At 41.3% G+C, this 23,208-nt stretch overlaps 2 protein-coding genes across 2 annotated transcripts; both read left to right on the forward strand.

Annotated features, from left to right (window-relative positions):
- Positions 1 to 214: 214 nt before the first annotated feature.
- LOC148087568 (lipoxygenase homology domain-containing protein 1-like) lies at positions 215 to 6,730 on the forward strand. Its single transcript, XM_087794529.1, has 9 exons — positions 215 to 333; positions 429 to 440; positions 506 to 586; positions 655 to 839; positions 2,026 to 2,124; positions 2,200 to 2,348; positions 5,242 to 5,365; positions 5,721 to 5,830; positions 6,575 to 6,730. Exons 1-9 carry the CDS (start codon positions 215 to 217, stop codon positions 6,728 to 6,730), a joined length of 1,035 nt encoding a protein of 344 aa, XP_087650655.1.
- Positions 6,640 to 23,089, forward strand: LOC148087569 (lipoxygenase homology domain-containing protein 1-like). The gene is made up of 34 exons (XM_087789409.1): positions 6,640 to 6,715; positions 6,780 to 6,915; positions 6,986 to 7,146; positions 7,212 to 7,298; positions 8,009 to 8,144; positions 9,005 to 9,159; positions 9,305 to 9,465; positions 9,522 to 9,598; positions 9,657 to 9,853; positions 10,628 to 10,820; positions 10,891 to 11,051; positions 11,798 to 12,119; positions 12,930 to 13,081; positions 14,806 to 14,939; positions 15,709 to 15,854; positions 15,910 to 16,014; positions 16,073 to 16,201; positions 16,254 to 16,418; positions 17,167 to 17,348; positions 17,451 to 17,567; positions 17,627 to 17,789; positions 17,884 to 18,038; positions 18,097 to 18,306; positions 18,380 to 18,506; positions 19,383 to 19,591; positions 19,662 to 19,847; positions 19,919 to 20,046; positions 20,102 to 20,219; positions 20,877 to 21,054; positions 21,112 to 21,297; positions 21,360 to 21,530; positions 21,598 to 21,730; positions 22,142 to 22,297; positions 22,427 to 23,089. The coding sequence occupies exons 2-34, from the start codon at positions 6,885 to 6,887 to the stop codon at positions 22,905 to 22,907; spliced, it is 5,412 nt and encodes a 1,803-aa protein (XP_087645535.1). The 5' UTR covers positions 6,640 to 6,715; positions 6,780 to 6,884; the 3' UTR covers positions 22,908 to 23,089.
- Positions 23,090 to 23,208: the final 119 nt, after the last annotated feature.

Genomic DNA, 23,208 nt, shown 5'->3' on the forward strand with positions numbered 1-23,208 from the left:
TTACGTTTGGTCATTGGATCTTCCTTTGAGTTCAGTCATTCTTCAGTTTTCCCCCCCCAGAAAAATAAACACTTTTTGTATTTGTTTTTCATTGTCCAACAAGAATAAATGTTGTGTTTAAACTATATTTTTTATTTTAAATGTCATACATCAGGAACATTACTTCATAAATGTTTTGAAACACAAAAGGGAAACGGTATAGATTTTCAGCAAAATGTCTTCCCTCACACTTTGCTTTTACAAAGTGCTGCGTCATCTGAACGGCCCTTATGTTGAAAATAATCACATCTCATCCAAGAAATTGAAAAAGGAATCTGTGTTGAAGTTGTTGTGGTGAAAATCCAATGACCAAAGATTACACCGAGCAAGAAAAGACAGAAGGATGAAACTGTGATTCTGATCTTTTTCTTCTTTTTTCCCTTCACCAGCACTGAGAAGAGGTAATTATAAAGATAAAGTCTGTGAAGTTTTGGTGGTTGTGGATTCTTTACCTTTGTTTTATCAGGAGCCGAACTGCATTCGAGCGATCCAAGACAGACGTGTTCAGAATCAGAACTCACAATGTCGGCACCATTAAAAAGATCCGGTGAGTGACGCTAAAAAATCATCACAAAAAAAGATACTTGATAACAATTTCTTAATATTACATTTAAGGATCGAACATGACAACACAGGCCTGAACGCCAGCTGGTTCTTGGACAGAGTGATGGTGACCGATGTCATCAGGCCTCATCTGAGGTTCTACTTTGCGTGTAACAACTGGTTCAGTAAGGTCGAGGGAGACTGCCTGTACGTCAGAGACCTGCTAGGAAGTATGGACCCAATGGAGATACCCAAGTGTGAGTATCAGGATGGATCCGTCATGTCTTCTCTAAAACAGATGCTCAGAGAAGCTTCACAGCACATTGGTAGGCAGGAGTAGGTCCAATTTTAAGTTGGGGCCTCATTATATACTGGAAAAAATGGAAAAATAAAGAAAAAAGTATCATCAAAACTAATTACTACTACTATTAATAATTTATAGAAGTACTACATCCTTTAGGAGTTTAGGAGTTATTTTGTGTTGTTAGTGTTGAATAGAGTAATGAATTAATATAAAAATTAAAAGAAATTGAGTAAAATAAACTGCAATAAAATAAAATATTTATATATTGAAGTGAACTGTGTGTAGAAATAAAATAAATAAATAAAATTAAACAGTTTATCAAATAAATTCAATGAAATAACTGAAGTGTTCAGCAGAACACAAACACAGTTTGAAGACAAAGTCAGGACAGATCGATGTCTGGAGAGAAGAGACAGTGTCTGACCAGGAATGGATGTGGTGGCCCAGAAGATGAACAAGACAGTTGAAAGCGGATACTTGCAAGAAGAAGCTAGTTTTCCGAAATAATAAAGGAAGGATCAGGAATCAACGTCAGGGTCGATCAGCCATCTGTCACGAACGCCGCCAGTGCTACCTTTCTTCGGACAAGTGCTGATCAACCTGACCTGTGAGGAGACAAGGGTGTCAAATATCCACTTATTATGATCCCTCAATCCTAGCTGGCTTAACAGGCTGAAGAGAAAGGGAAGTTTGGAAGCAGCTGCTAATCCGTTGACTTAACCTGGAGGTTGTTAACATGATGCTGACCTACATTCATTAATATTATTACGTCTTTCTCGTGTATCAGAAACAGAAAACGTATATTGCCAGTATTGTGGTGTGGATACGTGATAAAATAAATAAATAAAATATAATGAGTGACTCAAACATTACAGTTGAAATATAAACATTAAATAACATCATTAAAATATCATAGATCGATTATTTTACAACTAAATGTGTCATTAAAAAGGTTGCTCAACTTAAATGCAATCCATTTTGTGTCCAATGAGGAAGAAAAGTTTGATTATCTTGTGTTGACTTAAGTTAAGATGTTGTCTATTCTTGGCTTCTAAATTTAAAAAATAGTTTTTTATACTAATACATATACTGTACGTGTACAGAAGTTACAATCTTTGTTTCTGTGCTTGTTCTTCCAGACAACAAGTACGTGGCGAGTGTTTTCACCGCAGACATAAAGGGCAGCGGCACAGACGCAGACGTGTTCGTGAATATTTTTGGGGAGTTTGGCGACACGGGTAAGAAAACAAACAAACTGAGAAAGAGAAACAGTGCTAAATTGACGACGGAATGTTTTTTGTTTTTTTTTTCAGGGGAAAGACGACTTGACAACGACAAGAACAACTTCGAGAAAGGCACCGAGGACAAGTTCACTGTCGAAGCACCAAACCTGGGCAAAATCAGGAAGATCACCATCGGACACAATAACAAAGGCTCGTCGGCAGGCTGGTTTGTTGACAAGGTACTTGAACCTCTAATCAGATTACATCCAAGATATCCTAGTGTACATCAGTCAGTCCAACGCACACTGAATAATATATATTTTTTATTTTATTTTATTACAAATGTTCACTCTAATGTATTACGAGTATCTTATATTATTCATTTAATTCATTTTAGTCTATACTGTTAAAGAAAACAATGTCTGTGTTTTGTTTACAAAATTGTAAATAAATGTTTTCTGATTCTAAATCCATTTAGGATCTGTAACAGTAGATTAGTGTTCAAAGAGAATTTAATTGTAGTCTCTATTTTAATTATAAGATGCAAATTTTGCGTCAATTAAGTCAAAATTGCATCCTCAGAGGCTCCAATCCAGGAAACAAGTTGCAAAAACTCTTTCACCATAAACACATTTGAAGATAATTGATTGGTTTGCTGTCAGAAACATGACTAAATCTTCAGTTTCATAGTTTCAATCTGACATAATAAACACAAAGAGGGCCACATGTGGCCGTCCGTCTGCACTTTCTCCTTGTCTGCGCCAAATACTACAAAGTATACTCTGACCTAGATACCTCAGAATGATGTCTTAATGGTACTTTTCGATAAATAAGTTCACATAGCATAGCTTTGATCAGCCCTCTCACCCTTCAGACTAAAACTTTTTTTGGTTTAATGTGTTGAAATAATGTATAAAATATATCAGACCAAGATCATATCAGAGCCAAAGTGGATTTTTTCTCCCAGACTAATTGAGCCAAGATGGAGGATTTTCAGAGTCCACTCATGAAAGTTTAACATGGAATCAGTTTGTAACTCGTCAACTGTCTTTTGGAAACGCGTTCAGAGCTCTTTGATCTTGAAAGGCAGCTCTCGTGAGGAACGATTCCATGTGAAATGAAACATTGAGGCAGAATCTTCAGATTCAACATTCTTAGCTTTTCTCAATGAGTTCATCAGAAGTTGGATATGAAAAGGACTTTCATACAAGTTCTTGATGATGGTTTTGCCTCTTGTTTAACGTTGTGAGCAGTTGACATTATAATAATCCAGCTACATGTATGTATTTATTTTTAAATCAATCAACATGGATAAAGCAGAAGGAAATTAATGAATAAATTGCTTAAAAACTGGTCGAAAATCAAGTTAAAATACTTCCACCCAAACGTAGTGAACAGGACACGAGAGTCGGGGGAGATAATGTGACGCATTGAAAGTCAATCATTGAGCCGAACTTCGACTCCTTGTCTGATTGTCTAAGGTTTCCTACAGTAGTCGACGCAGTCGTACTTAAGACATGTGATCGGTGTGTTTCCTGCTCACACATACACTCAACAGAGTCCAACAGCTGGCACACACACACACACACACACAGATGGGGGACATGCATGATGTCACCCTACTCTTGGTGTAAAGGGAAACCATTACTCATTAAGGGATTATCTTACCTGGGGCTGCAGCAGCCGAGCTCAGTGGATGATGGACAGGAAAGTCACTCGTCAGCCAGAGTAGATTTGTAGAAAATTGCAAACCTCCTGGCTCACCTCAATTTGATTGACAGAGGGATTCAAAGATACTGTATTCGGAAAAATGATTCGGAATTAATATTGTAGCAGAGACTTTCATTGCAGCGGGATGTACAATACAGGTACAGGGAAATATCATTAGCCTAACCCTTTTATGTACCATGGACCTGTTTAATGTCGGCATTATTTTCACGGAGCAGCCTACAGTTAAAAACAACTCAAATAAAATAGCATGAGAATAGCCCAGAATTAAATTAGTCTCAGACCAGTACTGGTCTATTTTTTGCAAGAATCTCGCAAAACACAGCTGTCTCACCTGACCTTTTAGAGTTTTAAAGTATTAGGTATTTTTAACTGTGTACTGCTTGTTCAAGTGCCCTGGTCTAGAAAGGCGCTTTACAAATAACTATTACTTACTTACTCACTAATACGATTTGTTGCACGATACAGTGGCAACAATACGATATCTTGCGATACTGCATGACTCTTGACGAAATCGTAACTGTTTATCTGTTTTGAAACCAAAATATGTCCAAACATCACCTTTAAAAGCGGCTAGAGTCAAATGTATCCTCTCGTCCTTAGTCATCGGCCGGTTCTTGCAGGATTTCATTGTTTTTTAGGACATAATGACGGCTGTGATCTAGCTGGCGGAAGTTAAATCGCAACATAACATTTTTATTTTATACACTTTATATTGAAATATAAATAATAAAATAACTGACAAAAATAATATAATATGAATTTAAAGCCCCAATTTTCTTTGAGGATTCAGTGTTGAATATCAATACAGTATCTTGAAAAGGAAATATCTGGATATTTAAGTGTATTGATATATTCTTACACTAATAGCATTGTGGAAAAAAAGGCTCACAAAGTGGTGGCGACCTGACAAAACAATGCACTTTTTGGGGAAAAATTAATTCCAATATAGTGAGTAAGTAAGAAAGTATAGGAGAAAATAAATAATGTGGGAAAAAAAACGTTTGTTACATTCATTATAACCAAGAACATATCATGAAAACATGTCCATTGAACAAAAATAAACAACATAGGAATCGATAAAAAACCTCATGGAACAAAAGTCATAAAGGAGTCCATCATTCATCCATCAGAGATTCAGACTAGAGGAATGTTCTTTCCAGAGTCTGGCCATAAGCCCTGTACACTGGCTGTTGCACTTTAAAGGGCATTGTTCTCAAAGAGCTCTCCTTCTCCGACTGGAACCCTAAACCCGATGACCCGGTTGGCACAGAACTGGACGAGACCTAAATAAATGATGATGATTTAGTCAAAGAGCAGCTGGTCACACATCAGTGTTTGTTCTTAAATGAACAAAAAAAATGATCATCAACTCTCACCAGTCCCTCCTCTTCTCACCCGCAGGTGGTTATTGACGACCTGGGGAACAAGATGGTGTATGAATTTCCAATCAACCGCTGGTTCGCCATCGACGAGGATGATGGGAAAATACAGCGAGACATCTTGGTCGGGGGATCTCAACCCACAGGTGGGATTTTGAAATCGCATTCAAGTTCCATCTGAGAGAAACAGTGACAGAATTTGACTTGAAATGTTCCCAAAAAAATGTCTCAAGATTATAAATATATCTTGTGTGGAAAGACGTGCATAGTTTCAAGCCTTCTCAAAGAAGAATATATCATCAAAGAGCATCATTTGTGTGTTTATTTTCTGCCATAATGCTTGTTGCCAGCGGTTCACTGCGTGATCATTCATTCTTGCGTGTTTTGATCCACTTGATCCGGTTCCAGCTCAACTCCTCCGAGAGTATCAGTGCTGGTGAAACAAAGTGTGCTGCTGGCACACACACTCTTGATAGCCTGGCATGTAACTCTACCCGTTAGGTATCGTGTACAACGTCCAGATTGTGACGGGAAACATCCGGGGTGCCGGGACCAACTCCAAAATTCACATAGTGATGTACGGCTCCAAGGGAATGAAGAACAGCGGGCGGGTAAGAAATGGAGTGATGACAAAAAAAGTGTCCGCTTATGATATTCAGTATACAATGATGTATGATTTCTTCTATTGTTGATGCCTCTCCTATCAATGTGTGCAAATCCTCTGGGCTCCTCAATTTTAAATGGTAACTAATGTGTCGGTTTAAGTGCGTCTTAAATTGATTTTATACCTCTATTGTTGTACTCTATAAGTAAAGATATTTAAATTAGAAAATCCTTAAGCCCCGCCCACTGAAAACACTTAATTTATCTGGATATTAAATCTTGTTTACCATAACCATGCCCAATCTTCTGTGTCAAATCCATACCAGAAGTCTCCACCTCCAAGGGACTCATTGTGTAAACAAAGCTGAGATGTGATTGAAGCTGGCTGGAGGAGGAGTGAAGCTATTATTAAGGCATAATGGACTTTGCTCTCGTAACCTGTCGTTCGCTGAGATTTCAGACGGGGGAGAACTTTATAGAGTAATAAGTTCAAAACACGGTCATGATGAGGGACTTACTGCATCTTGGAGAGGAAGAGTTGGGTTTTCACATTAGGTGCCCTTTATGGTAGATTTACAAATGTTTTGTCCTCACTAAAACAAATAAAGGAGTTTGTGTTATAAAAATTGAATACGTTTTTTAGTCTTTTTATTGAAAATATTAGATTGAAGCAACTTTGAAAAATTAAAATAAATAATCAACCTTCATTATTGACAGTGAACTATGAGTACAAACACTTCTGTTCAATCCAGGTGTTTCTGGAAGGAGGCAAATTCGAGCGCGGCCTGACCGACATCTTTAACGTTGAGATCGCTGCCCTGCTCAGCCCGCTCAGCAGAGTGACCATCGGCCACGACAACGGAGGCGTGAGCGCTGGCTGGTACTGCGAGAAGGTACAGAGTCAATGAACCACGTTGCGGGAAACCAACACATGCAGTTTATTTTCGTCTCCACCAGGTGGTCGTCTACTGCCCCTTCACGGGCGTGGAGCAGACGTTCCCCTGCAGCAAATGGCTGGATGAGAAAGAGGGCGACGGCTTGATCGAGAGGGAGTTGTACGAGATGGTGTCGCTGCGGCAGAAGAGGCAGAAAAGTAACCCTCCACCTCTTCTTTATGACCTCTGGTTACCACGTCGACCACCTGAGACATCTGTCGCCCTCAGAGCATCCCTGGTCTCTGTGGATCTGGACCTCAGACATTCCCAGCGCCGGCACGGACGCGGACATCTCCTTCCAGGTGTATGGACAGAAGGGCAAGTCGGACGAGATAAGGCTGGACAACAAGACGGACAACTTTGAACAAGGACAGGTGGACAGGTTCATGGTAAGTTCTCTCGCGATCAAAAGTCTTCTCTCGCCTGCTAACGCGTCTGTAACCGTGGCGATCAGGTGGAACTTCCAGATTTGGGAAAGCTGACCAAACTTCGCATCTGGCACGAGAAGAGGAATCCTTTTGCTGGATGGCACCTGAGTAAAGTCAGTCGAGTCCTCGACTCAAACCTTTCCTTTGAATCTGTTCTTGACATTAAAGGTGGGGTAGATGTTCTTCAAAATGTCAGCTCATTGTCAGCTATTGCCTAACTAAATGGGGGACAATTACATTTCCTCCGGTGCCACATTTATACAGTGGCTGTTGTGAGCGGCAATAGTTTAAAAAAAGAAGCGAAAAGTATAAATATAAATATGTATGTATATATATATATATGTATGTATATGTATGTATATATGTTTATATAACTTTGTCATTTATTCATTCATGGGGTGGAGCCTATCCCAGTTCATTTGGCCGAGAGCCAGCGGACACCCTTACAAATCTAATATAAAATCCCTTTCCACCAAATACTTTTTTATAATCAATTAAACAATATTTTTGAGGGGAAATAATGACAAAAACAGAGAATAAAAGTCTGAAAGAAATAAACTATATTTAGAGCTCAGCAAATGAATTAAAAATGACAATATTGTTAAGTTTCTCAATTATCTTTGACCACATGAGGGCCACAAAAATACAGTCAAAGAAAAGAATCTCAAACACAAATCACACATTTGCATCAATAACTCTTTGTGTCGCAAGTGAATGAACTTTCTGGGTTAGAAAATGAAACAATTGTTATCAATCAAACATGTCCGTATCATTTTGTCTAGAAAAAGATCTGATTATGCTTGTTTGGGTTTTCGTCCACTAGGCCACGCTGATGAAAACGTTGACAAAAGAAAAGTACAGATTCCCGTGCGAGCGTTGGCTGGACACCAACGAAGACGATAACGAGGTTGTGAGGGAACTTCCAGCTACTGGGGAGAAGATCTCTGAACCACTGCCATGTATGTACAAGAAATACTCGACAGAAATGACAAATAACATGCGAGAATTCCTGAAGGAATACAACTAGTGATTAATTATAATACAGATATAACTAAACCTTCTACATGAACAGTCTTATTCTAACCACACAAATACAGCCAAGGGCCACACTTTACCTTGGCTTCACGACCACTTATTTACGTGCCATGTTTCTACTTTGATTTGTACTGTTAGTGGTTTTGTTTCTTTTTTAAGAATTGAGTTGTTTTTTAATAGTAAATTCAATATATTGTATATGGAAAGGTTGAATTAGTTTAAAAATATATATATCAAATAACATAATTTGTATATTTTCAAAATTAATTAAATATTGTTAAAGATGGATTTTGATATTCTAAATTCCATAATTTAAAAAAAAAACATTTCTGATTTTTTTTTTTTAAATCCTAGCCTTTTAAATATAATTTAAAATCGTTGACAGTATTGTACAATTGAATGGCACTGATACACATATATAAGATGAATATAATATTAAATGTTGGCGCTATTAAAATAACTTTTTTATATTGAATTGAAAAGGCTACACATAAATAAAAATATTACATTTATAATATAATTAAAAATGAAAAGAATGTTAATCTTTAATTTGAAAATTAAATAGTAAAAATAAAAATAAATCCCCTTTCAATGAAAAAAATATTGAATGCAAATATTCCCCAAAAAAATGTGATCCTTAAAAAACATTTAAATTAAAAAAAAGTTTAAACATTTGACATTTCAACCATTCGATGGCACTGATATACTTCTACCTCCATATACATTTGTCCTGTGAATAAAGAAAAGCAACATATGTTTAATTCAATATATTTCTTCACCTCAGTGATGAAGTACAGAGTGACAGTCTGCACCGGGACGATCGGCGGCAGCGGCACAGATGCGTCTGTGTTCATCAACCTGATCGGGGACCAGGGGGACAGTGGAGACCGCGAGCTGGTTGTCTGCAAAAACAACGTCAACAAATTCGAGAAAGGAAATGTAAGTCGAGAATTTCCTTTTGATTGACGAGAAGCATCTGTTATGTTAGCAAGAGTGATGAACCCAAGGCAAACACCTCACAGACTGTACTGGTCCCCAGATCAGGGGTTGGGAAACACTGACATGTGACCTTTGTGTCTTTTAGTTGGACGAGTTCATCGTGGAATCGGTGGCCCTCGGTCAGGTCCGTAGAGTGAGGATTGGACATGATGGCAAAGGTGGTGGAAACGGTTGGTTCCTGGATAAAGTCATCGTGAGAGAGGAGGGGCAGGCAGAGGCTCACGCCGTGGAGTTCCCTTGTAGCCGGTGAGTTAGGTTCAAGTCTGTGGTCGAGCCCTTGATGGACAGAAACTCTTGTCCAGGTGGCTGGATCGCAGCGAAGACGACGGGCAGATCGTCCGAGAGTTGGTTCCTCTCTCCGATGGCCAACGACTGTTCAGTAAGTGAGACGACGATGCCAGTCCGGTGGATCTTCTGTTGATTCTTGTGTTCGCCAGACGTCAACTACCAGATCGCAGTGAAGACGGGGAGCATTCCGGGAGGAAGCTCCGACTCAGTTGTCTTCGTCAAGCTGTACGGGGAGAAGGGCGACACCAGCAAGATGATGCTGGTGGTCTCCGACAACAACCTGGGGAACTACTTCGAGACGGGTCGCATCGACATCTTCACTGTGGAGACCGTTGACATCGGCCAGGTAAGACACAAGAGGTTAATGTTGGAGTAGATGTTGTCATCAGACTGCATTTTGTTTTCTAAATACAACAATGACCAAACACAACACAAGTTATTTAAACGGCACAAAAAGTACTGAACAAAGTGACAATTAAATGAACATAAAACTGTCAAGTGGGGTAAGTTATATTCCTAAAAAGGAGACCCAGGAGCAAAATATAACAATGCACTGCTTACTTAGAATGTACAAAAATTACACTTTTAATGCAAAATACTTAAAACAAAAGAAACAGTCTTCAAAGCGTCCTCAAGATGGTGGCTAGTACAATGAGTACAATCTCAACAAAGTATATCCAACAGTCTTTTTCTCAGTCCAACAATCAAAGAAGTAGAATTCCAGATGAAGTGGCCGACAGATGAATGGCCCACTTATGGAAAAAACACCACAAGAGAACATGTCCAGAAACAAACAGATGGTCAAAAAAGGGAAAATACAAGGAGGAGGTAAATATTACCAAGTAGAACTGAGCAAAAAAGCTGATGCTGGTCTGCAGAAAAATCCAGCGTATAAATAAACCAGATTTCTAAATTCTAAGTTTTCTTTCGTTCTTTTTTAAGCATTGAATCATTTTTTTAATAATTGAATATTTTGTTTATGAAAAGGTTGAATTCATTTTTTTCTTTTTTTTTTTTTAATAATTGAAATAAAACAACCTTGGGAACTGCTTCGAGACAGGTCGCGTCGACATCTTCAAACGTTGTTCACTCCAGAGCAATTTCCTCTCACCACATTCAGATCAACCGCCTGCTGATCGGGCACAACAATGAAGGCATGCGGGCCGGCTGGTTCCTGGACAGTGTTCAGATCCTGGTCCCTGCGAGCGGGAAGCAGTACATGTTCCCCAGTGACCGCTGGCTTAGTAAGGACGAAGCCGACAGCAAGACGGAAGTGGAGATCTACCCCAGCGAGATCCTGGAGATGGAGCAGTGTGAGTAGAAGTGTCTCCCACTCTCCTCCAGTTCACAACTGTTGTCTTATGAACAACATTTTTTTTCCAGTAATGAACTACGAGATAACAGTCGTCACTGGAGACGTGATGTTCGCCGGTACGAACGCCAGAGTCTACATCCAGATCTATGGCGAGAACGGAAAGACAGAGGTCATCAGACTGGAGAGCAGGTCCAACAACTACGAGAGAGACGCCACTGAAATATTCAAGGTAGGAATTAGGGCTGTTTTTTGGCAAGAATCTGGTATCATAATACAGGGACAGCAAAACAAGATAGTTTTTTATATATTATACTGTTGGAACAAGGAGTTGTTTGTAGTATTGTCGAGTTGTTGACTCTAGTGTTTACAGACCACATGACTCTTGACGAAGTCGTAACTGCTTTAATTTGTTTTGAAACCAAAATATGTCCAAACATAAGATTAGAAACCGCTGGAGTCGACTGTATGCCCTCGACCTCAGTCTTTTCCAGGATCTCGTGGGATTTCATTGTTCTTTTAGCGTTGGGTGGACTTAATGACTGCTGCCATCTAGTGAAACACAAAAATGAACAAGCCCCATGAATATTGGCATCATACACGATGAAATTTAGATTTCAAGTTAATGTAGAGGTTTATCGGCGAGCAGGGAGTCAGAATACCAGAGTTGGCCATTTTGAACTTCCACTAACTTTGGACCGCCAAGCAGATTTACCTACTTTTTTAATTGACACTAAAAGCAGCATTACTGAGGATTAAAAATATTTGTTGCAGCTCCCCCTCTGTTAGAACAGTGTAAACACAACAAGGTCAACAATAGTGTAACCAGCTTCCACATGTGCATTTGTTAACAAAATGAATGAATGAAAAAAAGAACTCTTCTTGTGACGGTTTTCTTTTACCTGAAGAACTTCACACGCTGTCAACAGTTTTATTGAGGTCACTTCGTGTCACCTGACCTGCCCGATCACTCCTCAGATCGTCGCCAAAGACGTGGGAAAGTTGTACAAGATCCGCATCGGCCACGACAACTCCGGGGTCGGCGCCGGCTGGTTCCTTGAGACGGTGGACGTCAAACACCTGATCATGGCCCTGGTGCCCAAGGAGAAGAAAAAGGAGGACAAGAAGAAGAAGAAGAAAAAGAAGAAGGACGAGGAGGAGGACGACGAGGACGGTGGAGAGGAGATGCAGGAGGTGGTGCTGACGTATCACTTCCCATGTTCCCGGTGGCTGGCCCGAGGGGAGGAGGACGACGAGCTGGTGGTGGAGCTTCTGCCTGAGGACGCTGAAGATCTGGAAAGTATGACACACAGCATTTTATAGCATGTGTTTTTGAAAAATGATCATGTTAATATTATTTCTAATTTAAATATACGGTAATATTGATTTTATTTTATTATACCACTTATTTGACTACATTATTTATTCAAATATTATATATTTACTAGTTTTTCTCTTTTTTTTTGTATTTCATTTATTATTTACTTTATAGATACATACAAATATTTATTTTGTTATTGTTATTAAGTATACAATTGATGTTGTCGCAGTGGAATTTCTGGAGTAATATCATCAAAAAATAAATAAAATAAACAAATGAATATAAAATAAACAAATAAAATTAAAATAATTTAAAATATGAAGAAAATCTTAAAATAAAAAGGCTTTTCAAAAAAGATAACTAGAAAAAAGAAATCATTAAATATTATGTGTGCTAGGTTTAGGGACAGGGTTATAGTTATTAATTAAATTAATCATCGAAAAAACATAAACTATGAAAAAGTTTTTTTAAAGTATAAATTACGATTTAATCATGAAAAAAATTCTAAAAAGTATAGGAAAAATACAAATGATAAAATGTTAGGTTAGGGTTATATAAGATTTTTGTTTTAAGTTCAGAGCTATAGTTATAAAATAAATTAAAGAAAAAAACAAAAAAGTACATTTAATGGTAGGATTTATCTCAAAAGAACGAGTTCTCTATACTTTGGACTCAGTTCACCTGTAGAAGACTCACAGTCTTGCTGCACGTCTGTGATTGACACAGTTTCCAGGCTGACCGAGGGGTTAAAGAGAGGATTAGTAATTCACGCCACGTATTGTCTCACAGTCAACACCTACGAAGTCAGCGTCTTCACCGGGGACATGCTGGGAGCCGGGACGGACGCCAACGTCTTCATCAATATTTACGGGGAAAACGGAGACACTGGGGAGCGCTACCTCAAGAACTCCGACAACCTCAACAAGTTCGAGCGACCGGAGGTGAGACGGCTCACAACTACTGAAGTCACTACATGTCTACACAAAAACATGTGCGTCACACCATGATGATGTGTGTGTGTGTGGGGGGGGGGGTGTGTGTGTGTGTGTGTGTGTGTGTGTGTGTGTGTGGAGTAATTGTGTGGGTCTGTGTGAATTTTGGAGATTGATTGTAGATTCATTGTTTAGCAGAATTGTTTTATAGTGTGTAGTGTGTTGTTAATATGTGTCATTTTGTATGTCTGCAAGTGTGTAGAGGCATCTGCTGTTGTGATTAGTTGTGTATGATGCTTTGTGTGAGTTTGTTGTGAATTTATTTAAACATGTATTTTAAGGTTTATGTGTAGTCATTTGCTGTAGTTAAGGATTCTGATAGTGTGTTTTACGATTTAATTTTTCATTTGTAGGAGGGCTTAGTGTATGTTTAGAATGTTTGGAGTGCTGTAGTGTGTGTGTTAAGTGTTACTGCTGGTGTATAATAGTGTAGGAAATATTTTATTGTGATTATGTTAACGTGTAAGTGTGTATGAATGTTATTGTGTTAAAGTGTTAGTGTTTAATAGTGTAGAAATGTTTTGTGTGTTTAGACTGAGTATATAGTGTTTTTTTAGTGTTTGCCGTCGTCACAATTGCAATAGAGTGCGTATGTAAAAGTGTCTTGGTGTTTGTTGGTTGTTCAAAGTGAGTATGTTTAAGTGTTTTAGTGTTTCTATTGGTGCTCAGAGTGTATATGTAAGGATGTTTTTATTCATATACGTATTTGTCTGGTTTGTTGTGAAGCTGTATAATTATATATATATATATATATATATATATATATATATATATATAATTGTGTGTCAGATCATATCACTTTGTGTGTGTTCTTTGGTTTAAATGTGTTTTAAGTGGCTCAAGTGTGCATCTGTGTCAGTGTATAGTAGTATGTTTTGGTGTTTGGTGTGTTTTTTTGTATGTGTAGGAAGTTTCAGGTTTTCGTTAGTGTGGGCGTGTACTTTTTTATTTATTGTTTTAAAATGAACTAAGATCAGTTTTGTTTTTCACACATGTCCAACAGTTTTACATTTTCAAGAAATCTGTTTAATTTATTCAAAACTGCAAGTCTTACAACAACATCTTAAAGACTAAGAGAACTGGACGAGTGTAACACTGCAGAACATGGTGTGTATGAATAGTGAAAAAAATTCCAAGAGGAAATTGAAAAAACAGTAAATGGAGTCGATTTTGAAACCAGTGAATCTCAGATGGATGTTGAAGAGAAACAGAAGAGGGAAGATATGTCTCTACATCTGGCTCAGACAAATGCTTTTCTGGAAGGTGAAAGAAAGCCCAGGATGATGCGCTGAGAGGTGGGTGGCGTTGTTCAGAGGTGTAGGTGGGAGTGTATTCTGGTCCGATTACACACTCCTGCAGGCGAGCCAGCTGAGACCGAGCGGATCCACGGAGTCTTCTGTGCCGCCTGATCATGGCCTACTTTTACTCATTACTTAATCCTCCTCATGAATTATCCATCGCCGCGTTACACCTGCCGCCGTCAGGGGACGACACAACAGTCCTCTGAGAATAGTTTTGTAAATTATGAAGAGTTAAGTGAAACTGTAATTAGTGCTTCATCCCTTTAATAAGTGATTAAGGAGCGTAAAGGGTCACAGAGCTGTATTATATTTGAACCTACAACCTTCTCATTTAGATCAACATCCCATTCATTTAATGTTGTCTTGACGCAGGAGGACATATTCACCGTCACGGCCGTTGACTTGGGACCACTTAGGAAGCTCCGGATTCGTCACGACAACACACACTCCAACTCTTCCTGGTACCTGGACCGGGTGGAGATAGTGGACACCAAAGATGACACCACGTAGGTGAAGATGATCCGATGGTGGGGTTTTAACAAGAAGAATCCATGCCTGTGTTTAGTTGCATTTATGAGTGTGCTTTGGTGTGTTCTAGTGCGTGGTTTTGTTTGTGTTAGTGGAGGTGTGTAGAAGTGGCATGTGGGTGTGTAATTGTGTTTCAATGTGGAGTCTTTGCCTGTTTCGGTGTTAGTTTATCCAAGTGTGTCCGTGTTGAAATATTCTGTTGATGTGTTACTACAGTTGTATTAGGGGCTATATATTTGACTCTACTTTTGTGTGGGTAAGCAAGAGTGTGTACACTTTGATTTGAGAAGGGTGTATGTGTACTCCAGTAATGTAGGTTAGTATTTGTGTTAATATTTGTGTTGTACATGAGGTTGCGTGAATGGTTTTTGAGGTACAACGTGTTTCGTTTGAGTGTTGTTGTCATGTTGTGATGTTTTGTTTATACAAATGGTTAACACTTGGTGTGAGGAATGTGCATCTGTTTGTGGGAGTGTGTCTGTGTTTTTTTTTTATCGGTGATATTTGGTTTGGGCGTTTTTTATGTAGGTGTAGTTACACATGAGGTATTGACTATGTGTGTGTTCCATGGTTGTCTGCATGTTGGGTTTGTTGATTGAGGTACGGTGTTGTAAAAGTGGAGTAAATAATGTATGTATGTTCAGTATTAGTGTTTATGTTGTATTTGTGTGTGTGTATACCCCTGGTTTGAGGAAAGTCTGTAGGAGTATCTTAAGCTTAAACATGCTGCTTGTTCTTCACGTGCAGATACTACTTCCCTTGTAACCGCTGGCTGGCCGTGGACGAGGACGACGGTCAGATCGCTCGAGAGCTGGTTCCGGTGGACGAGGCCTTCATGAAGAAGGACGAGGACGAGGAGGGAACAGGCGCCACTTTGGGACTTGAGCAAAAATGTAAAACGCTTTGTCATTGTCAAGATATATTTTCTCATCTCTTCTCCGCCTGCAGCAATGTCGACAACCTACAGCATCAAGATCAAAACCGGAGAGAAGAAATATGCTGGAACTGACGCCAACGTCTTTGCCATTTTGTTTGGTGAAAAGGACGACACAGGTCAGGTCGTGTGTTGGAGTTTGTGATGAGCCGAAGTGAAATAGTCTTTTCCCATCAGGAGTCGTCAACCTGAAGGCCTGCAAGAACTACAAGAACAAGTTCGAGCAGGGGATGATCAACGAGTTCACCGTGGAGGCCGTGGATCTGGGCGACCTGGAGAAGATGCGCATTGGTCATGACAACTCAGGTGAGGACCACTGCAGCTTCCTGGGTGGACCATCAGTAACACCATGTTGCAGGAGGATCTTCAGGGTGGTTCCTGGATTGGGTGGAGATCGACGCTCCGTCTCAGGGTCAGAGAATGCGATTCCCCTGCGGGCGCTGGCTGGACAGAGGAGAAGATGACGGCGCAATAGTGAGGGACCTTTATCCAGCAGATCTGCAGACCGAGTTCTACACGCCATGTGAGTTGAAACTAATACAAACAACATCAGCAGTTGAACCAGCACATTCAGTGAAGTCAGGGGGAGGAACCAAGTAAGAGTTTTTTAATCCTAGACCTTTCTTTTTGTCACCAGCACAAGTGCCAAACTTACTTTGGTGTCAGAAAACAAAGACACAAATTGAAAGCCAAGACCCTTAGAGGAAAAACCAAGACCTTCAGGGTGAACATTAAGACCTTTAGAGGAGACACAGTGAAAATTCCATTTGAGGAACTTTTAGAACTTTAGAGGAAACAATTAAACCTATAGAGAAAACACAATGACAAAGTAGAAGAAACACTAAGACCTTTCAGGAAACAACAATAGTAGACAGTAGACACCAACCCAAGGATGATAGAAAACCCTTATAGCCGACAAAGACCGCTAAAATGGGGCTCTGTGGCCAGAATTTGACAGGAGACCTTATAGGATAGACCAGGACCACCTTACCTGGTGCATTTTCCAGCAACTTTGGAACCAGAAAACAATCTAACATCAATTTTCCATTTGGGAATGGCAAAAAGAGGAAGCAGAACAAGTAGAAAAATGACGCTTGTTGGTGAAGGCCCTAAAGAAGTTCCTGACTACGAGCCCAAAACAATCGATTGAATAAATTGATTTTGTCCATAAATGAGACAACATTAGACCATGACTTGCACAAAACCAGTTTGAAAAACAGTCCCAGCAAATTCGAAACTGTGCTGATGTTCTTGTCTCTTTTCTTTCCCAGTCGTTCCTTACGAGATCAAAATATTCACCAGCGACGTGTTCGCAGCCGGAACCGACGCTGACGTGTTCATAGTCTTGTACGGCAGGAAAGGAGTTTGCACGCAGCAGAAGCATCTCTGCGTCAACAAGAGAGAGCGGCGACTCTACTTCGAGAGAGGAGCTGAGGACATGTTCATCGTGGAGGTGAGCGTTACCGTCGTCTCCTGCCGCCGCGTCACGGCGCTGTAAACTGTTGCTGTAAACTGTTGCTGTAAACTGTTGCTGTAAACTGTCGCTTATGTTCAGTTGGAAGATGTCGGTGATGTCATCGAGAAGATCAGGGTGGGTCACGACAACAGGGGCACCAACCCGGGGTGGCACCTGGACAGGGTGGAGATCAGACGTCAGCTCAGGAAAGGAAAGGTAAGACAGAAGTCCGACGTGTTGTTGTTGCAAATGAAAGGCCGACACTTCTGCGTCAGGGTTCTGAGACGACCATCTTCCCCTGTGAGACCTGGTTGGCCAAATCTGAGGACGACGGGGAGACGGTGCGGGAGCTGGTTCCGTCCGACATCATCACGGAGAAGCTGCTGAGGGACGGGAAACTGAAAACAACAGAGACAGAAGTAGAAGACGCTCTGGAGAGTAAGTCTCTCTAACTCTGTTGTTGGTTTAGATCACTCTTCAACAGATTCTGGAGGGAAACAAACTGTACTACCGATCACTCTGTGGTCCACAGCTCACACTTATGAGGTGACGGTACGGACAGGCGACATGTACGGAGCAGGAACCGACGCCAACGTCTTCCTCACCATCTACGGAAACCTGGGAGACACGGGAGAGCGAAAACTCTCCAAATCCAAGAACAACAAGAACAAGTTTGAGAGAGGAGAGGTAGCAGAAGATCTCCGGGACAGTCTCTTGTCAAAGATCTGACCCTCTCTACCTGCAGGTGGACAAATTCAGCATGGAGGCTGTGGACCTGGGCCAAGTCTTCAAGATCAGGATCCGTCACGACAACTCCATGGTGGCAGCCGACTGGTACCTGGACCAGGTGGAGGTGGTGGACCTGGACACAGAGGAGGTCTACATGTTCCTGTGTGAGCGCTGGTTGTCCACCAAAAAGGAGGACGGACGAGTAGATAGGACCTTCTACGTCAAGGTTAGTTTTGCAGCCGCTAAAAATAAAGAAGTTCGAGTCGTGAGATTTGTCTTGACGGGCGGGTCTGGTCCAGGACTACGAGGGCGAACGAAACATGGATCCATATTCCAAGAGGCTCGCTCAGGCCAAACTGGGTCTGGACCGGAACGCAAACAAAAAGAAGAAGAAGAAGAAAGTGACTGTGGCTGAAGAAGGACCGAGTAAGTAATTTTAATGCATTAATGTGTAACAACCGATGCATGCCAGGAACAATAATGTCAACTTTAGCCTTTCGTGTTCAGTTTAAAATCTGATGCCCTGAATTTGACTTATTCTCATGTTTAAATCATGTCTTGCATTGCAAACTCATTAGAGCTTCACAGCATATCACCCTTCTGTTGAAAGGAAGGGAAAGAAAGCTCTAACTGTAAAAACAAGTTGGGAATTATTAACATATCGAAGGCTGGGAAAAAAATTGTGTTTTTTCAGTTAAAAAAAAAAAAATCTGTTTTAGTGAGACAGAAATTACTCAATAATGTACATAAAACAAAGAAAAATATAACAAAACATTTTTCTACAATGAGCTCTTGAGTTGTTGTAAATATATTTTAAAAAAGTACTTCTTTTAACTCAACGTATATTTTGGGGGTTGCTTGTTGGTCCGTTTTATAGGAAAGTACCTTTTTTTAGAGGCCAAGTCATAGACTCAAGACTGAAAAGAAATTGTTAATATAATGATATAATGGGGTGTACGCTATTTTAGATAAGTACTTTAAAGAGTTTTTCTTCCATGAAATTATTATAAAATCTTGATTATTATTATATTGAATTTCTTATATACAAATTCATCTTAAATACATTCAGGGGAAAAAAACATTTAAAAATACATTTTTCATTTTGTAGCTATAGAAAAAATAAATAATAAAATAGAAAAGAAAATGAGGGCTGTAAAATTTAGGGGCCGATGGCGCACACAGGCTGGCCAAAGATTGTATGCTCAAGTCTAACTACATGTCATTATCAATTAACCTCTGTGAGTTTTGGCAGGAGACATATAAACCTCTCTGAGTGATTCAGAACTTTGTTTCTCTCCTCAGTCATCCCGTATCACTTCACTCTGTCCACGGGGGTGGAGCGTGAATCCAGCACCACAGCCCGGGCCTACGTCATCATCATCGGCCCGGGTGACCTTGAGACCGACCGCCTGTGGATGGACCTGCCAGAGGGAAAGACCTGCTTCGCCTCCGGCTCCATGGAGCATTTTGTCTGCTACGGCACGGATGTCGGCGAGATCAAGAGGGTTGAGGTGAGGCCCCCCTTGTTTACGTTCAAAATAGCTTCCTTTGTCAGTGCATTGTCTCCTTCCTTCTCCTCAGCTCGGTCATAACGGCGCCACACCGGAGAGCTGCTGGTTGGTCGACGAGCTGGCGGTTGCCGTGCCAACCAAAGGCATCAAATACATCTTTCAGTGTAAGTGCTGGCTGGCCAAAGACAGAGGCGACGGTCTGACAGCGAGACTCTTTAACGTACTGGACTCGAGCACCATCAACATCGTCCGAAAAGTGAGTCACGGTTTCCCGCCATGTGACATCATGTGACACAAATAAACCTCACACCGGTCTGGATCTACCAGGTCGTCTACTCCATCACCGTCGTCACCGGTGACACGCAATACGCCGGCACTGACACCAACATCTTCCTGATCGTGTACGGTGCCAACGGCAGCACGGAGGAGATGCAGCTTCCAAAAAACGGGGACAGGTGGGTTCCGTCACTGGCCAAAAAAAGGGTCTATAAAATGAATGCTCCGTTTCAGGTTCGAGAGAGGTCAAGAAGACACCTTCAGTCTGGAGATAGACGACATCGCCCCCCTGAAGAAGATCAGACTCCGCATTGACGGAACAGGAAGTCGTCCGGACTGGTTTCTGGACTGGGTAACTCCTCAGACCTTTTCTATGTTTACTGTAGAAACAAATGTGTTTTGAAAATCTTAGGAATCAGACATGGAGGATCAGGAAGGGAATTTTATTGTCCTTTTTGTTTGTTAATATAAAGTTCTAAGAAGCACAAAGTGTGCCTTGAATGTAACAGAGGATGTCTATGTTACAGTTCAATTCAATTCAATTTTATTTGAAGTGTCATCATAACAAAGTTATCTCAGTTCATGTTCTTTTGGTGGTCTCAGGTCTTGGTCCCATTTAGAATATCATGGGTCTCAACTCAACACTCGCGTGTCACTGCCGGTTGAGGAGAAAGTCTAGTCTATGTTATTATCTGTCAGGATTTTTTTGTAGCCAAATAGAAAAAGACAATTAGGCCTAATAATCCCTAATTAAGGAAAGCTCACGATAAAGCACTTTACCAGTCTGGTTACTACCATCAGATCTGATTAGGGTGTCCATCCCCTCGTTTTGCCCTGTCTCGTATTTTCTCGCTTACATGGCAGGAAGGCCCAGACTTTCCTCACCCCAGCTACTTTGACTAGTTCTTCCGAGGGGACCATCCCTGGTAGTTAGTATTCAGGGTCGTCTCCGTAGGAACCAAAATCAAAATGACTGAGTTGAGGATGACAATGTGGTTTTGTGTTTAAGATCCAGATGAGAAACCTGACCACAGAGGAAGTCTACTCCTTCACCTACGAAAACTGGCTGTCCAAGAGCAAGGGGCCAAAGAGGACTAAAGAATGCGAGCTGCCCGCGGTGGTGGATGATGAGGAGATGGTGGAAAAGACCTGCTACGTCATCCAGGTTCAGACCAGCGACATTGGAGGTGAGTCGGCACCAGACCTCATCGTTGAAGGTTTTCAACCGGATCTTTTGTGCACAGGTGCCGGCACGGACGCCAACGTGTTCCTGATGCTTTTCGGCGAGTTCGGGGACACGGGCACTTTGGCGCTGAAGGAGAGCACCAACAGGAACAAGTTTGAGCGGAAGGTGAAGGACGTGTTCAGGTTCCCCGACTTGCTGAGTCTGGGCGAGCTGTCCAAGGTCCGAGTCTGGCACGACAACAAAGGTCAGCGAGGGTCAGAGGTGACGTGGATGTTGGACACCACCGTTCACTGCTCTCTCGCTCAGGTCCGTCGCCCGGTTGGCACCTGGAGTACATCGACGTGAAGGACGAGGCCATGGACGAGACGTTTCGCTTCCCATGTGACCGCTGGCTGGCCAAGAACGAAGACGACAGGCAGACGATGAGAGAGCTAGCCTGTGCCAACAACGACGCCATCGATCTCAGCGATAAAACCAGTGAGTAGAGGGACGTGTGTCGTCATCCACGGTTGAGGAGAAAACATCCCATCTTTGTCTGTCTCAGAATATGAAATCACCACGACGACCGCGAACACGGACAAAGCTTCCACCGGCGAAAACGCCTGGATCATCCTCGAAGGACGAAAGGCTCGATCCAAGGAGTTTGTCTTGGAGAATAAGAAGAAGAAGTTCCAGAGGTTTGTGGCGCAGTTCATTGTCTCTTCAACACACTTTAATGTTCTGATAATAACAGGAAAAACATAACACGTGAGACTGAAGCAAACGCATAAATTAAATTTGCAAGTGTAACGCAATGCAACGTAACGCAGCGCAACGTAACATCAGGTAACTTAAAGTAACACAATTATGTTACCAACGCAATTTAGAGCAACATAAGGCATCGCAATGTAACATAGTTTAATAAAACATAGCCCAACGTAACATAAGTGTATCCTAGTACAGCGCAATGTAGCACAACAGAAGCAAAATGACTTAATGCAACATGAAAAAAGAGAACACCTCGTAACACAATGTAACAGTGCTTCAGTGACTGGGACACGGTTCAATTTGATTTTTGCGTTTTTTAATTATGTGTAATGTTTAAACAGCGGAGCCACAGACACCTTCGAGTTCTCGTCCAAACACGTGGGAGAGATTGCCAGCATCTGCATCGGCCATATAACCAAAGACGGCAAGAAGCCAAAGAGTGAGGCGACCTGGCACGTTTCGGAGGTGGTGGTGACGGAGAAGGAGCTCGGAAACAAGTGAGTAGGAATTCAAATAGATTCAGATGAATCCCATGATTCTTGTGACATCAGGCTTGAAGAATAACACAATTTCTGATGATCTGAACTGAGCGTGTTTAAACCTTATTATTGATCGACTCTCTTCAGGTATTTCTTCAACTGTGACGCTCAGATCACTCTGTCGGCCAAAAAGGACCAGTTCCTTACATTCGAGTGCTACAAGTCCGTCGAGAGCTTCGCCAGCAAAGTGCGGAATCTGGTTCCCGTCAAGTACGAGATCATCGTCATCACCGGTGACGTCAAGTCAGCAGGGACGGACTCCAACGTTTTTATCACAGTCTACGGCGTCAACGGAGACTCAGGTAAGAGACCCTTGAGGAAAAAGTGGCGGAACCTTTTCGAACGAGGGCGAACGGACAGATTCGTCCTGGAGATGTTGGACCTGGGGGAGTTGCTGAGGGTTAAAGTGGAGCACGACAACAGCAGCACCAGCGCCAGCTGGTATCTGGAGTGTGTGGAGGTGACAAACACGGCCAACTCGGTGACCACCATCTTCCAGTGCGGGAAGTGGCTGGACAGACAAAAGGCCGACGGACAGATCCACAGAGTACTCTACCCGAAATACTAGCTGGACTCACCTTTTTTCTTTTTTTTTTTTTTTTAAATTGTGTTTTCAAGAGCCATCAACGTTCTCTTTTAATTGCACCACTGCCAACAGTCAGCACCTTCTGTCGCTCCAGAAAAGGCCATTTGACTTTTTATCTGACGAATAAACATCCATGTGACCGATAAGTGCTGATTCATGGTGACTTTTTTAGGTTTTCACGTTCCGACTGTTGTTTTCGTGATCGCTGGAATATCACACGACTTGCTGCAGAGAACCAAATGGTGATGAACCCCTGTGGCAGCAAAGTATTCCATTTTCCTGG

Source organism: Callionymus lyra, chromosome 1, assembly GCF_982586985.1.
Source record: "Callionymus lyra chromosome 1, fCalLyr1.hap1.1, whole genome shotgun sequence".
In the NCBI taxonomy this organism is placed as follows: Eukaryota; Metazoa; Chordata; class Actinopteri; order Syngnathiformes; family Callionymidae; genus Callionymus; species Callionymus lyra.

Excerpts from the sequence above, each read along its gene's own strand:
- LOC148087569 (XM_087789409.1), top strand. The coding sequence starts at position 6,885 with ATGGTGTCGCTGCGGCAGAAGAGGCAGAAAA. Across the intron at positions 6,916-6,985 it reads GCGGCAGAAGAGGCAGAAAA|AGCATCCCTGGTCTCTGTGG; the intron begins GTAACCCTCCAC and ends TGTCGCCCTCAG. Across the intron at positions 9,854-10,627 it reads AGACCGTTGACATCGGCCAG|ATCAACCGCCTGCTGATCGG; the intron begins GTAAGACACAAG and ends CACCACATTCAG.
- LOC148087568 (XM_087794529.1), top strand. The coding sequence starts at position 215 with ATGTCTTCCCTCACACTTTGCTTTTACAAAGTGCTGCGTCATCTGAAC. Across the intron at positions 840-2,025 it reads CCCAATGGAGATACCCAAGT|ACAACAAGTACGTGGCGAGT; the intron begins GTGAGTATCAGG and ends TTGTTCTTCCAG. Across the intron at positions 5,366-5,720 it reads CGGGGGATCTCAACCCACAG|GTATCGTGTACAACGTCCAG; the intron begins GTGGGATTTTGA and ends TCTACCCGTTAG.